The following is a 16,932-nucleotide window of genomic DNA, read 5'->3' as shown; positions in this document are numbered from 1 at the left end:
AGACTTGAAACCAAGGTCCTATCATCCTGAATTGGCAATAACTTTTGTGTTTGCTAGTTTCCTTGGCACTTATTGAAAAGACATGGGCATTTGTTGTGATAAACCAGTAACAAAAAGTATGCATATCCATCAAGCCATTTTCATGCCAGGCAATACAGCCATAATTTGTTACAAAATTAAAATTGGACTTTGGTTGACTTCGTTGTAATTAACTATGCATGTGCAGATTTTTGTGCATTTGAAATACCATTGTGCAGAATCCATCTGCATCCCAAAAATGTTTCCAGGATAAGGAGCATGATACTAAGGTTTGAAACCCCACACAGTTCCTCCTTAAAAATAACTTCTCTTCTGCTTTCTATAACATTTGACATTTCCTTTTTCCTGTAGTTTTTGAAATGAATGTCTGCAGAAGAGATCGTACAAAATGTAATGTTCTCTAAAACTTGCTGGCACCTCATAATTCATGTCCTGCTTTTCTTCAGCTCTGCCATCCTGGATCAGTAAAGAAGCTCTATAATTGTATCTGTTTAATGAAACACATCTTGTCTGTAAATGCCATTTTAACCTTTTAAATATATTGCTTTATTATTTACATACTCTCTGCATCCAGTCACTTTGCACATTATCTTTCCTTTTCATTTTCCATTTTCTTAATTTTGATTCTTATGCAGTTTCCCATATGCAGCTAAATGATGGTAAAAATCATATAACGCCTTACACTCTGTTATACCAGAGTGGCATATCCAGTTAATGTTTTGGGGCACTAATGAGAAGTCTTTTAGACATTTAAATGGAGATCTAAAAAAGTTTAAAATTTTTGGAATATACAACATAAAAGAACATAAAATGAAATATAAATTTAGTAAAGTTGAGAGAACATGGTTAAGTTATTGTATTACAGGAGACCAAACTGAAAGAACATGCTAAACATAATCTGATGAAGGACAACTTTCAGGAAGTCAGAACAGATTGAAGAGTTAAAGGGGTTAAGAGAATGTTAGGTATTGAAGGCTTCCAAGATGGCTACACTCTGAGCAACATCTTGATTTCAGTGTGAAAAAAGAAACTGAGAGGTAACAGCCAGAAACTCTACAAGTTATATTAAATTCCATTACTGGCAAGTAAAGTACACTGCCTGGATGCCAGCAAAGAAGAAACTTAAGACAGCCTGAAAGATAATCAACTTGAAAAGGAGAGGAGAAAACACTATCTGGTAAGTATCCTGCAACAAAAAGCAGTTCAAGCTCCAGCTCTGGTGCAAGACATGACTTCCAGTAATCTAGGGTAAACAATAAATCACATGTGCTCAGAGCTGATTTAAAATAAGTGAAACATTGAAGACATATATCATCTCAAATAGCAAAAGACTGGCAAAATGGAAAAAGCTATACGCGGTTATTCATATGAACTGATAAAACTGCCAACATCAGAGGTTGAAATGAAGTAAAGGCTGACTGAGTATGAGACTGCTCAGGAACAGCTGTTTCAAAAATGGTAGAGCTAGAGGACAGAGAAACTGAAGGAACAGACTGTATTAATTGTATGAAAGTGCAAAAGGCACCTAGGCTTGTATTCCATATGCAGTATTTGTTAATTGAAAGGCACATTGTGTGTATGCTTCAAACTTGGCCATGAGAAAGCAGCCAAGATTTGTATTAGTAAAGATAAACTCATACCAGCAGAAGGAGTTGATCCTGACAAAACTGTGGCAGATGGGTAAACTATTAAAATTGGAGACAAGAGTATTTGTGGAAAATGTATCCCAACAATCCGGGAAAGTTGAGAGGCAGGTGTGAGTTTCAAGCTGCTGTACACAGCTGTCTTATATGTCAATAAGGGACTCAGAAATTCAAGGATATAATTGGTATGGTAATCAAGAAAAGTTGGCTTTATTTGCAGACAATATCATTTTGTACATGATAAAACCAGAAAAGACATCTTAGTGTTGTGGACAGTTTCATGCTTTTTTGGATATAAAATTAATGAAGACATAACAAAGGCTGTAGAGATTAACTATGCACCCAGGCATGAACTGGTTCAGCAATACCCATATTTATGTGGATACAATAAAATGAAGTATTGAAAAGTATGATGTATGAGAAGTATTATGGCAGCTAAGGATATATGGGAAGAGCCTAAAAAGATAATGCAAAAACTGAGAAACTGGAAGCTTGTTTTTATGGATATGGATAGCAAGATACAATCAGTGAAATTGTCCTAGTTCCTTAAAAATATGTCTGACATGTACATAAAATTAATCAACCAGAGGAGAAGTTGTGGACAGTAATTAATATAGAGTTGAAGGATTTTATCTTGGAGGGGAAGAGGGCAAGGGTCAAGTGGGATCAGTTGATCCTTCCAGTAGAGCAATGTAGTTTAGGATTACCTGATTGGAAGGGATATTTTAGAGCTACGCAGTTAAGGCTGATATACTTAACACAAACAGCTATAATTCAAAGTGGAAAGAGATTATGATGAAGCAGGGAGGAAATTCAAGAAATAAGGAAAGAGTGGGATTTTTAATGCAGATCCTTAAAGAAAATAATAAGAGCCAGGAAACGGTGGAGAAAGTGTATGTCTCCCAAACATGCAGCAAAGTGTAGAAGACTTCGGATTTGTGCTTGGAAGTGTTTTTTTTTTTTTGCATAGGTATTCTTATACCCAAAGCAGAATCCAAATAAATTTTCCTCAGGTAGATGGCAAACATTGGAGGCGTGATGAGGAAGAAAGAGGTAACTGGTAACATATAATTGTAACTGGGAACATATAATTTCTGAGTGTAATGAGTTGTCACACTTCGAAATTCCCTACAGCATACTTTGTCAGAAATACTGGGTAAGCAAATGGATGTAACTAAGGAAATTTTTTTTTTGTGCTGGATAGAGGATCTGAATTGCCGAGACAGTAAGGCCTTGTTAAGTTTAATTCTGGTGACTGCCAGAAAAAAAAAACACAATTAGAAATGGAAAGGAAAGGCCAAACCAAATGTATTTGAAGCAGTGAATATTGTAACAGGTAAAAGAACTGAAGTGTGCTCTTTAAAAAAGGGTAGGAGCAAACTGCATAGAAAATAATGGAAGTTGTGGGAACAATGCATGCAGAATAGTGATTCTGAGGAGGAATGAGGTTTAAGGGAAGGTAAGAATTGAGAACTTTGTGTACTGGATTAATGTTGATTGTACAAAAGAATGTGTGTGTAATGTATAATGTTTAACTGTGAACATGCTAACATGTTTTTTTTTTATATAAATGTATGTTTGCCTTAACTGATAATTCAATAAAGATTTTAAAAAGAAAAAAAGAAGAGGTTAGCCATTTTATTTAGGAATAATGTAGTCAGAGATCATTACTTTTATTTATTTTTATTATTTTTTTTAGTAATGAGTGAATAGAGATTATATGGCATTTTAAGATAAAAGGCTGTTATTGCAGGATTGGGACATATATTTACCTGAGAGAGATGACCATGACTTTTTGAAGATTTTTTCAATGATTGAGACATAATTATAGATGATAAAACTTGGAAATCAGATAACTGAAGGGGACTTAAAGTTAACCCTAAATCCAAGTCTAGATAGGAAGCTTTGTAAACAACTGCATAAAAATTGAGGAAGTTCTCAAAGATGAGATGTTCAAGGGGAGGTAGATAAATATGTGGAGGGAGTAGAATTGTTAGACCAAACTGTTTATATCCATAAGTAGCCCAATAGTACAGGCTGGTAGATTGGATGTGTTCTTTGTTAAAGCTAGTTTATGGGCGTTAGATCATTATTTTGTTCAGTTTGTGATGAATTGTAACTAATACAATAAAAAAATAGCCATTGTATGTGGTCTCATTGCAAATGTGAAAAAATGAGAAAATAATATTGTGAGATTTTTATTTTCAAACTGTAGAGGAGAACAATGGACCTTTGTAACTACAGTTCTAGTTTGGTGGGAAGCTATAAAACAATGCTGAGAGCAAAATAGTGGCTGAGAAAGGTACACAAGAATGTCAGAAAAAGCAAATAAAAAAAATAATAAAACTTGAATAACAAAAGATGGTAGGAAGGTTAGATGATATTATATAATTAACTGACAGTATATTACAAAAAAAGACCAAATAATCAGATATCAACTTGAAAATTGACACTAGCATGAATAGAAATGAATTACTTTAGCTAAAAGTGATTATTGGTGGATACAGGGAGAAATGGGAACTAAGTCTATAGCAAGGAAATATAAGGAGAAAACAAGAAGCATGCCAGTACAGACTATAATATAGGTGGTGAAATTTTATTCTCAGAATAAGAAATCAAAAGTGTTTTTGATAGCCTTTATAATAGTTAAGAAGTTTTGAATGTTCAGAAATGGTAGTGGAATAGTCTAGATTGAAAAAGTGTATCTGAGGAAGTCGTCAGATATTTAGAGTATATTAGAAACAAAATCACCAATGAAAACCAAGTGTCCCAACTGGAAAACAAACGCATAGAATAACAAAATACCAGTAGGACAGCCACGGCAATAAAAAAATCTCTTTTAATGCTGACATAAAGCATAAAGTAGGACAAGCGCTTTCACGTATCAAGTACGCTTCATCAGATCCTCTAAATTCAAATAAAAGCCTTCAATTTAAATACAATAGTATAACCAATCAACAGCTCATAACAATTACTAAGACATTAAGAGAACTTGATTTACTTCCTGACTGCAGCAAACCAAACAAAGAAAACTTCAGCGGGATTATAATGATTTTCACGTTGGCAATGTTTTTGTATGGCCGAGGTTTAATGTTGAATCAGTGACTGATAACAATAATTTTAATGAATTGAATAAAACACAAAGCACTCCAATAGTTTCTAATATATTATTTTTGCTCACCATGATTACACATGGCTGATACAGCTTAGATGGAAACTACATCGAGTAATACTGTTGTTGGTGTACAGAAATGGGCTGATGTCTTCAAGAAATATACCAATGCTTTTCTGCAGTTATTATTTGAAGAAGTTCCTACTACTACATTTTCTGCCAATGTGGGTGAGGTTGAAAGTTTTACTAAGACATTAAGAGAGCTTGAAACTGATTTGTATAAACTAAAACGCTTTATATGGCAGCAGTTACACTTGGAGGCATGTCTGCATTTTCGCATTATTTCAAGAGGCATGCAAGTTTTATGTTTGCCGACTTGTGGTGACGCATACCCAGAATTACTTTGGCAGTGGAAGCAGTTGAATTTGGAATTTAGTTTCAAGTATATTACTCTTATGCTTGATTTCTTTAAACCTTTTGAAGAAGAATTATCTTTACGAATTGAACGTATGTTCTCTAATTTGCGAACCCGGTATTCAGGTGAGCACTTTATGAACTTACTAGACAATATGCGCTCTAATGTACTCTTATATGAATCCCGACTGCAGTAAACCAAACAAAGAAAACTTCAGCGGGATTATAATGATTTTCATGTTGGCAATGTTTTTGTATGGCCGAGGTTTAATGGTGAATTAGTGACTGATAATAATTTTAATGAATTGAATAAAACACAAAGCACTCCAATAGTTTGTATGTAGGGTGCTAAATGTGTACATGCCCTGCAGGCACACATGTAGAATAACATTAAAGACCCTGATGCACATAGTACACAAGTGTGTAGTATGCATACCTTCCTGTCAATGATTCTTAATTGCCATACATGTTTTTGTTAATAGGGTGATTAATTTAAATATATATATATATATAATTATTTGAATTGATCATATACCATTTATGTTGATGTGCATAATGTCAAAACAGAGTGATCGACATTATGCACATCGATACATTGCTTTGTGTGCACCGAGAATTAATCTCGACACATGCAAAACTTAAAAAAGCACAAAGAAAGCATTTTTTGCAGTAGGGCAAGCCCCCCCCCCCCTGCACCTCCCACATCCCTTACAAATTATATATTCTAGTTTTAAGATCGCACAATCCCTGGGAAAAAACATGCTTGTCGACCAAATTGTGTCGATTAAACATATGCTGACCAGAGTACTGTTTGACAAAGTTACCGGAACCAGTATATATTGCATTACTGACATGAATGTGGGTTAAACATAATGTGAACAGTTGTTGCATAAACATGTACACTTTTTATGGATGAGAGAATAACGATATATCTGTAACAAAAGTAACAAACTCCACATGTGACTGTAGGGATTGACAATAAAAATAGAGTTCTCAGTCTTGTCTTTCTCTTTGAGGTAATATTTCTTTACTTCTCTCACAGCACTCCAACTCAGCCCTGCATTACGCAGCTTCATGTGGGAACATAAAGGTTGTCAAGACTTTAGTGAATGCTGGTGCCAGTATTGTGAAAAGGAATAATGTAAGTAACCCTGGTAACACTGCATGCAACTAATGTGCACTAACTGTATCTTTTCCTACACCCACATTTAAGGTTAACATTAATTATAGTAAATACAACTGAATACTCTGCTTAATGAAATCATTAAAATAAACACATTTTTAATAATTTTTACAATAAGATACAGTAAACTTATAAACATTCATCATATAATTTCTTATATGTGGTAGTAAAGGTATTAAGGGTTCGAATGGAGAGATGAAAAGTCAGCAAGCAAAGGAGAGTAGTAGTGCTGAAATCAAATTCATCCTCAAGTCGTGGTGAGTACCTTTTTGATGTGGACACTGTTTTCACAAAATCTCACCAAGGCAACATTGATATATAGACTGTATTTATATATCGTATATCATGGCCAGAAGTAGGTCAAAAATTTAAAAAGATAGCTGGGTGCAAAGACCCAGGATAAAAAAGTGCACAATCCTGGTAGGCACACTGGTGCCAGGACTGGAAAAGATGACCGTGTAGAATCCTCAAAATACGGAAACATTACTACAGTGGGGCCAGGCCAGGCCTAGGGGGAGGATGCCCCCCAGTTGTAGAAGGAAGTAGCAGTCCACAAAAATCACAAAAACTGATAGGCCAAAGAAGAGCCATAAAGAGGGTAAAGTGGACTATTGAGGATAAGAAGGGAATTATTTATTGTTACTATTATGCAGAACACCCAGAATTTCCAGACATAAGATATACAAAACGATTAAGGGAGAAATTAGAGGAAAGAAAAATACTTCTGCAAGAAAAACTATCAGAAGCTTCAAATGAAAATTTGTGTTCTTTAATACAACATATTTGTGAAAGAGTATATAGATAAAAAAAAAACTTGATCTGTTTGGAAAAAGAAGCAACTGAGTAAGTGCAAAAATGTAAACAACAAAGCCAAGAGGTATTTGAGAAGTATAAAAAATAAATATGGACATGGGAAAGAAAGAGAGATTTGTTATGGTGCAATATTTATGCAAAGGAGAAAGCCAAATTAATCAATGTAAAGAAGGTAGCCTCAAGGATATTTGAAGAGAAATACAGGCAAAGGCATCTGGATATGGACAATTTCACATTAAAATAATATCACAAAGAGGGAATGTAGAAAAGAAGATTAGTAAAGTAGAAGTTAAAAAATAGAAGTTGAAGTTATGGAGTGCCTGCGAAGTGAAGGATTTGGTGTATAAGGTCTAACACAGGTTACATCACAGAAGGATGGAGTAAGTCCCCAAAGTAGGGAGAAACAGGAAGATCAAGAAACATCTGAAGAAGAAATATGGACATGAGAAAAAAAAGATTTAATATGGTGTAATATTTATGCAAAGGAGAAAGCAAAACTATCCAATACAAAAAGAGGAGCACCAAAGATATTTGAAGAGAAATACAGGCAAAGGAATCCGGACATGGAAAACTTTACAATACAAAAAATAAGAAGACAGAGGAAAAGTAGAAAATGAGGTTAGTAATGAAGAAGTTGAAGAAATACAAACTGAGGTTATGGAGTACCTGCAAATTGATGGATTCAGTGTAGAAAATCTAATTCACAAAGCACTACAACAGGATAGAGTAATGTATATCCAAATTAAGGGAAAACCAGTGAAACAGGAAGCAATTGGTCAGGTGCCATATGAAGATAATTTGGAGCCTTCCACAGGAAACCAGTATAAATGTTCTCTTGAAGCTAGACAGCAAGGGAAAGAACAGGAAACTCTGATGCAGTCAATGCTGAGGAGTGATATGCCAGTGAGTTCCCATATGATAGAGCAATGGATGGCACAGGATGAAATTGAAGAGAATGTGCCACAGGAAGATGGTATAGAATCTTCTATAAAATGCCAGCAGGAATTGGAAAACAAGGGATGTGCCTTCAGTTTGGAAGAAAATGAGCTAAGAGAAGAGTTGCTTGATTTAATAGACGTAGACAAATATAACAAGATCAATGAAATAAATAGACTGCAGAAGGTTAATAAAACCCAAAAAGTCAGAAGTCTGATAAAACAAATGAACACAGTAATTAGGACTGTTCATAGAGATCCATGCGATATAACAGAAGTAAACAGGATATATTATTGTGCAGCTAAATTAATAACTTGTAAAGTTCTACCACAAGAACACAGGGTAGTGAGGGAAAGGAATGGGAGAAATCAAATACCATCATGGAAATATCGAATAGAGAAAACTATAAAGCAGTTAAGACAAAAAGTGTCACTGTTAGAAGACTATAGAAGAGGGAACAGATCAACAAAAATACTAAGAAAGATAGATGTGATAAAAGCAATGTGCAATATTAGAACAGACCAGGATATATCATGCACTATTGCAAATAACAAACTGAAAATTTCGGCACAGCCGGAAAAACTTAGAAGATACAAAGATAAATGTAAAGGAAAAGTACAAAATAAGCAATTTATTGATGACCCAAAAAGTTGTATAGAGAATTGGGAAATAAGGTAAAAGGAATTGAAAGACCGCCAAGATAGAAGAAATAGATACATTTGGAGAAATATCTATGACGATCCTGTGGAACATAACAAAGATGCTAAATGGATAGAAGAAGTTAAAGAAATAAGAAGTTTAAAGGTACAGGATATGAAATGGGATGAAGTAACAACCAAAGAGATTGAAACAAAGTTAAGAAAAGCCTCTAATTGGAAAATAAACCCCAGGCCCAGATGCAGTACACCTTTTGGCTGAAAGTATTAACATCTTTGCACAAAGATTTAGGCATGCGTAGGAACTATTTATATACTCAGTTTTGGCAGTAGAACAAAAAGGCAGTAAAAGAAGGTCATATGGAACAAAGGATCATTTGTTGATAAATAAAGTCATAGTGGAGAACTGTAAAAAGGGGGAGAATCTAAGTATGGCATGTGTTGACTACAAAAAAGCATTTGATAGTATCCCACATGCATGGATAAAAGAATGCATAAAAATGTATAAGATATACCCTACATTAATTGACTACATTACAGAGATAATGAAATAGTGGCAGACCCCTTTGCAATTAAGCCATGATAAAGGACAAATTATTATCCCAGGGATAAAAATTCAAAGGGGGATATTCCAGGGTGACTCTCTGTCATCACTGCTGTTCTGCCTTGCCCTTAACCCATTAAGCTGTCTACTTGACAACTTAGGCCATGGCTATAATGTGGCTCCTAGAAAACAACAAAGTGTAAAGACTTATCTTCTCTTTGTTGATGATTTAAAACTGTATAGCTCATCAGATGAGCAGCTGAAAGCACAACTGCAAGTTGTCAGAAAGTTTTCAGATGATATAAGCATGCCATTTGGTCTTGATAAATGTGCAGAATCAACTTTTAAAGCAAGAAAACTGCAACACCAGGAAAACAATTTGTGACAAGAATGTGGTATAAAAGAACTTGAGCAAGAAGGAGTGTATAAATATTTGGGAACTGATGAAGGATCAACAATAAAACACGAACAAATGTGAATAAAACTTAGTAAGGAATACTTCAGAAGACTTAAATTAATCCTGAAAACAGCACTGACATCTAGGAACAAAATCCAAGCTATAAACCAATTTGTTCTTCCTGTCCTGACTTACAATTTTGGAGTGATTGACTGTCCCCAAAATGTGTTAGATTAGATAGGAAAACAGGAAGGATGCTTCATGCTCACCAAATGATTTATAAAAATCTGTGCATACCAAGATTATGTGTTCCCCATTCCAAAGGAGGGATGAGCCTCCTTGAAATTGATTATATTTATAGATCTGCAATTGTGGGACTCCACACATATCTTCTGACCTCACAAGACCCAAATGTAGTGAAAGTTTTGAAACATACATACAAATGTTTCAAGCAGGGGCATTAAAGCCTTTCTAGCTTGCCAATATGCCAAAACGCATATGCCGAAACATGAGGAGAATAAATCTAAGATGACTTCTCTGCTTAATCTAGCAGAAGTATATCAGCGTCAAGCAGGAATGGAAATCAAACCAGAAGTAGATAAAAATTAGGCAGCAACTGAATGTGCCAAAAAACAAAAGAATACAATGTGAAGGAACAGATGAGAGGGGAAGAAATGTGGAAAATGCATAAATATAGTTGCAAGTATAGAAAACCCCTGGAAGAACCTCATGTTGATCAGGAAGAAATGCAGGAATGGTTAAGGAGAGGTGAATTCAAACCAAGAGATGAAAGGTTAATATTGGCGGCTCAAGATAGTGGGCTGCGTTCACGTTGGTTTACAAAATCCATTGAACATGGGGGCGAAACAGACAAATGTAGGTTTTGTAAAACCAAATTGGAAACAGTTGCACACCTCATTGCTGGTTGTGACATACTAATGGCAGAAGGACTGTATACTGAAAGGCATAGTAATGTAGCAAGACTGTTGCACTGGGGATTGTGCAAACATTATGGTACTGAAGTGGCTGAAAAACACTGGAATCATGAGTCACAAAGTATCATAGAAAATGAAGTACTCTACATCACATGGGATCTTCCATTACCAACAGTTCAAAAGGTAGATGCTAGAAAACCAGATATACTGGTCCATGAAAAGAAGAGAAAAGTAGCATTGATCATTGAAATTGCTACACCAAGTGATTACAGTGACCTGCGTACAGAGAGATACAAAGTCATAAAATATCAAGATTTGCAGTTAGAAATGAGAGCAATGTGGAAGAAAGATACCCAGACAGTTCCAATAGTAGTAGGAGCAACAGGTCTTATAAAGATGAGTCTACAGTCGTATTTGAATATGCTACCAATACATGTTACTCCGTATGAATTGCAGAAGGAGTCATTACTGGGCACATTGCTGGTACTGCAAAGAGCACTACTGGCTGACGCCAAAGAGTGAAACAGAACTAATTTCATGAACTTTAATTGTACTTTGACTTAGGAATGGGGTCAATTCCCATCATGGTGTTAGAAACCCAAAAGACTTGCGAAATTAAAAGTGGTAAAGTTTGGCTCAACAACAAGAAGAAATGTATTTTTTTAAATATCTTTATTAAATCCTCTTTTAGATAGTGACATTGGTACACGTTTTAAAAGAGAAAACTAACCATAGTAACATCTTCATGCAATATACATATATGTTTTGTTTTTAATAATCATCAATCAGTTACTACAATTTCACATAAAAATTCTCAACTTTGCTTAAACTTCATTCCTCCTCCAAAACATTGTTCTTCATGTATTGTTCACACAAATTCCATTAATTTCTATGTAATTTGCTCCTTTTTTTTTAAAGATCCTACATTCTGTTATTTTATCTTCTTTACAGTATTCTGTACTTCAGCTATAAATTGGTTCAGGTTTTGAGTTCAAATTTTCTAGCTTTTGCTTTTTTCAGCTTATAGCGTTCAACATAGTATGACCTTGCTATGTCTAGGCAGTTCAGATCATATGTCCTAGCTCAAAAAATTATTTTCTTAGTTGCAATCATTTGTTTTTCCTAATATTTCTGACAAAGTAGACTTTAAGTCATTATCTAACAACTCTTTACATTCTCAAAAACCTTGCTGACAGTTACCTCCCTCTTTCCCCATCAACTTCCAACATTTGCTATATACTTTAGGAAAAATCTCTGAAGTCTTCTCGGGGTAAAAAACACCCATGCAAACACTTACAAGCAAAATTGCCAAACATTCTTGATGTTGTTGCATATTTGGGAGACATACAAATGTCTGATTATTCCTTTGTAAATTGCTTTTCCTTTCTGTCCTTCCAGTGTTTTCTAACCTTCACTGGTTTATTTTTACAGTTATGAAACATTTTATATGCCATATTAATTATCCCTTTTTTAACAACAGTTTCTGTTACAGCCTCAACTAAAAACTCTACAGACCTGGTCTTTCACTTGGCACTCCCCTAGCCCTTTTTTTATATATTCTGTTATCACTTCCTGGTAGGGAAGGCAACCTCTTAAATGCAGCCCAGACTTTTGCTTGGCCTCATGTTGCTCTGTTACCTTTTCCTCTGTTAACTATTTTCTCCCAGTACCTTGGTTTCTTTATTAATTTTCTCCAGTAAATTTCAGATCCATCTTGCCTATTTTCTATACCCCTACTATTGGTAAAAATCTCATTTTCCATTCTTGTGTTGACTTATGCTTAAAATATTTTTGCTACTTTATAAATATAATATTCTGTACGGTTGTTACTCTGCTTAAGGATCTGCATCTAAAATCCTACTCTCTCCTTGGTTATTGAGCTCCTCCCATGTTTCATCATCATCCCTTTCCTCTTTGATTTATAACCTCCTGATTATGTTATGTATATGCCTGAAATGCATAGCTCTAAAGTGTCCTAAGCTACCTTGTTCTAAAAGAAGAATTAGTTTATCCTGTTTAACTCGTGTATTTATCCCTTCCCAAGTCAAATTTTTATTAATTATTGTCAACAACTTCTCATGTGGTTGATAAAAATATGCCTGACCTGTATATAAAACTAAGGGGACTAAAACATTTTCACTGGTTGTAACTTGCTGTCAGTGTCTTTTATCAAGAGCTTCCATTTTTTCAGTTGTACAGGGCAGCCGCGGTGGTGCAGCAGTTAGAGTTGTCACCTCACAGCAAGAGGTTCTCCGGTTTGATTCTCAGCTGGGGTGCCTTCTGTGTGGAGTCTGCATGTCCTCCCTGTGGTCGCATGGGTTTCCTCCGGGTGCTCTGGTTTCCTCCCACATCCCAAAGACATGCTGTAGGTGGATTGGACACTCTAAATTGGCCCTAGGTGTGTGTGTGTGTGTGTGTGTGTGTGTGTGTGTGTGTGTGTGTGTGTGTGTGTGTGTGTGTGTGTGTGTGTGTGTGTGTGTGTGCCTTCTGTGGAAGGTTGGGCACCAGGCTGGCAGCTTGATACCGTAAAACTCCACTGCCAATCATGAGCGGACAGGTGTTCCGCTGTGTCAACCCCTAACTGGGAAAACCCAAAAGAAGAAGATATTATCTTTTGTTCATTAATCCATACATCTAAATAATTCATCTTATATGTCCCCATTAACATGTGTTGTTGAACCAGTTTGTGTTTGGGTATATAGTTTACTGCTGTAGCTTTTGTCTTATTTTCATTAATTTTATATCTTGAAAAGCTTTGATACTGTCTCTAAATGTTTCACAACAGCAAAGTGTCCTTGTCACGATTTCTCAAGTAGAAAATAATATCATGTGCAAGTAAAGCTATCTTTTCTTGATTGCCATATCATTTTTTTCAATGAATTTGTATTTTATTTTCTTTGCCAGTGGCTCTAAATATAAACTAAATATAAAAGGGAGATGAGAACATGCCTGCCCGATTCCTTTGTTCAAACACAACTTGCCAGAAAGGAAACCTCCACCTTCCTCCTTGCCCCAACTGTAACTATAAGAAATTTATGACCCACTTCTCCATTTCCTGTAACTCAATGGTTGTTTATGTGACATCTTTCAGGTTCTGTGAGGGATTTTGCATTGGGAAGAACAAAGGAAAATTGTCATTGTGGGGGATTTAGTATGTCATTTGTGCATTCAGAAACAGACATGGATGTAATGCTGTTTGCAGACATTCTGTTATCTCCTGCAGCTCTTGACTTTTCATGCTCTGGAACAATTTGAAAGAACTCTTGGAAGGGGAGTTTTCAACTAATCTTAGAATCCTAAGAGACTTAATGGCAAGTCCTCTTTGACTTGTGTAACACTCCTGGGCTTAATGACCATTTTTCAATTTGCAGTCTGTTAAAAATGAGGAAAATGATCTCCACAGCTACTGTTTCCAATAGCTCTAGAACCCACCTTGGCTGCTCCTTGTCAGAACAAAGGAGTTCACTGTAGGACTCTTTTTAGAGGATGTAGCCCAGAGAGTGTATGCCAGTGACCTGGATGCTAAGTAGTATACCTATGGTCCTACCAACCATCATGGAGAGCATGTCTGCATGCATGCACGCTACTGGTCCAGTGCCCTGTGGTTTTGAATTTGGGCTTTCATAGTACAGACATTTATGTGAAACTGATTTTATTTTGAACTACACCTTGGTGAATGGATTCTGTTTCCTTTGTTTTTATTTTCATTATACTTTGTATGTAATAGTTGTATTTTTCTTTGTTAATTTTTAGCATTTATTCAGTGTAGTTTTATTTTGGTTGGATCTCCTGTTTAGCATGAAAATGCATTTTTGCTACTGTTTTTAGTACTTGTCAGTTTTCTTTTTCAGTGTAGGTTGTGAATTTGAAACTTTTTTTTCCAGGTCATTGGGATTAGGCAGTAACACCTTTCCTCCTCCTGCACAGCGGTATGCTACTAGTACTCAACCCTTATTCCAGTGGTGTTGGATCCAATGTTGTCTCTTTCATTCATCCTCATGAATAGGCACTTCAGATCTGATTGAATCTGACAGGCTAGTCACAGACTTTGGATCCAAGACTCAGGCTCCTTCCCTTACCCATCACCCCCTGCTTGTACTATGTTACTCAGTGCTCATTTGGCACTCGATTGATTTGCACCCAGATCACTAGGCTCAGTGCTTTGGGTGTCAGTTATTTTTTTTACTGTTTTCTACTTTCTGATTTTTTTTATCCTACCTCCCCTATCTATGTGAAAAATAATCTGGTGCCTCTTGATACTTCTTAGGAGTAGTTGCTTTCCATTATTCTTACTGTTTAAAGTTGGATAGTGGATTTGTTTATGCTTGTAGTGTAGACTATTACTGGTAGTTAGACCAGTGACATGTTCTGAGCAGCAAGCACCAGAATGGTATGTCTGGATGCATCACTTCAAGATGTCATTTATTTATGCCCCATATCATGGATCTGCTTTGTTTGGGCATAAAGTTAAACATTGTCTAAAAGCAAACAAGAGGGCAAGACTTTTTTTTTGTTCAAATAATTTTATTCAGAAAACTTTTTTTTTAAAGAATACATAGTAAATATAACCAATCTAATAAAAGTGAATTGAATGAACTATTTACAGAATATACAATGGCCTCAGGTCAGACAAAGTCAGAAGGAATACAATCATAGATACACAGACAAATAATAAAGATTATTGTACAAGCATTAACAAATTATAACTTGCATTCTTGCTTCCTCTTTTCTTATGAAGATAAAATTGTGTCCATTTTGAGTGTCTCTATTAGGGAGAGAACTTTCTCCCAAGGATTGTTAGTCCATTTCTTCAGAAAGATTCTCATTTCCTTGACTTTAATTTCCAACCGTGTTACTTCTTTCAATAGAATGAGAAAATCATCAATTGTTGGGATGATAGAGGAGTTCCATTTCCTAGTGATGCATTTTTTTGAGATAGCCATTATAGTCCAAAGAAGATAAAGTTCCTTCTTTTTCATAGTAGTGGTTTCAATTTTATTCAGAATAATTAATGACTTTGACAAAATGAAAGAGTCAGTAAAAATGGCTTGCAGAAATTCACCAATATCCTTCCAAAATGTTTTAATATGAATACAGTCATATATAATATGTGACCAATCAGCATTACATTTTAGATTACATCTCCAGCATATTGCTTCATTAGTATGTTTAAATTTAGCTATTTTATTAGGGGTGTAAAAGGCTCTATGCAAGAATTTCCATGCAAAGATTCTCTAACTTTGCATATTTGAAGTTAACTTAATAGAATATAGTATGTTTATTTTTGATTCCTTGGATAACAACAATAAAAAATATTTATTGATAAAATTCCAAAATGTCTGGTTAGAATTTGTTTTATAACTAATAATAATTTTATATAACTTTGAAGTTAAATTTGTCCAGTTAAAGTCTCTGTATAGTACTTCATGTAGATAAAATATAAATTTAGGTGTGGAGTTAAATGAAAAATTGTCTATTGTTCTACACATATCTTGCACGTATGGTACCAGACTATTAAGAGCTAACCAGTCACTACTTGATAGATAGAATGTATTAATTATCTGATTTACATTCATGATTTTCTATACATTGATACCAGCATGAGAAATGATTTCCTTTCCATGAGTTAAGAGTATTTATGGAAATGTTAGCAAAGTTTTTTGTAATATTAAAAGGAGTTAATAACTGAAACCATAATTTAATTTCTGTATTATTGTTTATGAAGTTCCGGAAAGTGTTATAAATGTAATTTATATAATTTAGGTTAGTAGGCTTGGTGAAATTGTATTATAAGTTGATACAGATGATATTCCAGAGTACATTGTTCTGTCCAAGCAGTTGTATATTTTTTGCTAATTTATTTTCTTCCTGAAAAATAGCAGTATGCAATGTTTTCCAAGTGGAAGAACGTTTTGGATCTATCCAATTTATAACTGTTTTAAGAATAGATGCTTTAATGTAAGATTCTAAATCAGGAAATTTTATGCCCCCCATTTCCCAGGGTCGAATATGGTTTAGGAAAGCAACCCTATTTTTTGGGATACCAAAGGAATCTTAAAAAGATTCTATTTAATTATTTTAAAACTTTTTTACTAGGCATAATAGGTATTGCTAAAGTGATGTAGTTTACCTTTGGGAGAAGTACCATCTTTATTAACTGCAGTCTGTCTTCAAATGTTAGGAACAATTTATTCCATTTCACTATTAATGATTTAAGTGTACCCAGAATATTATTATGATTTGTAGATAGAGTTAATTCT

The 16,932-nt window shown here is 34.9% G+C and overlaps 1 protein-coding gene across 3 annotated transcripts in view; it reads left to right on the top strand.

Annotated features, from left to right (window-relative positions):
* The window catches only part of LOC122815837 (death-associated protein kinase 1-like), a 913,045-nt gene that overhangs the window by 325,315 nt on the left and 570,798 nt on the right, over positions 1–16,932 (top strand). For all 3 annotated transcript variants that reach the window (XM_044088647.1, XM_044088646.1, XM_044088648.1), the window contains one exon: positions 6,251–6,349. In XM_044088647.1, the coding sequence (XP_043944582.1) occupies positions 6,251–6,349 (99 nt within the window). The remainder of the gene's footprint in view (positions 1–6,250; positions 6,350–16,932) is intronic.

The sequence above is a fragment of the Protopterus annectens genome, chromosome 11.part0 (genome assembly GCF_019279795.1).
Source record: "Protopterus annectens isolate FY-2018-M chromosome 11.part0, PAN1.0, whole genome shotgun sequence".
In the NCBI taxonomy this organism is placed as follows: Eukaryota; Metazoa; Chordata; order Ceratodontiformes; family Protopteridae; genus Protopterus; species Protopterus annectens.
This window is presented reverse-complemented; position numbering and strand designations above follow the sequence as displayed.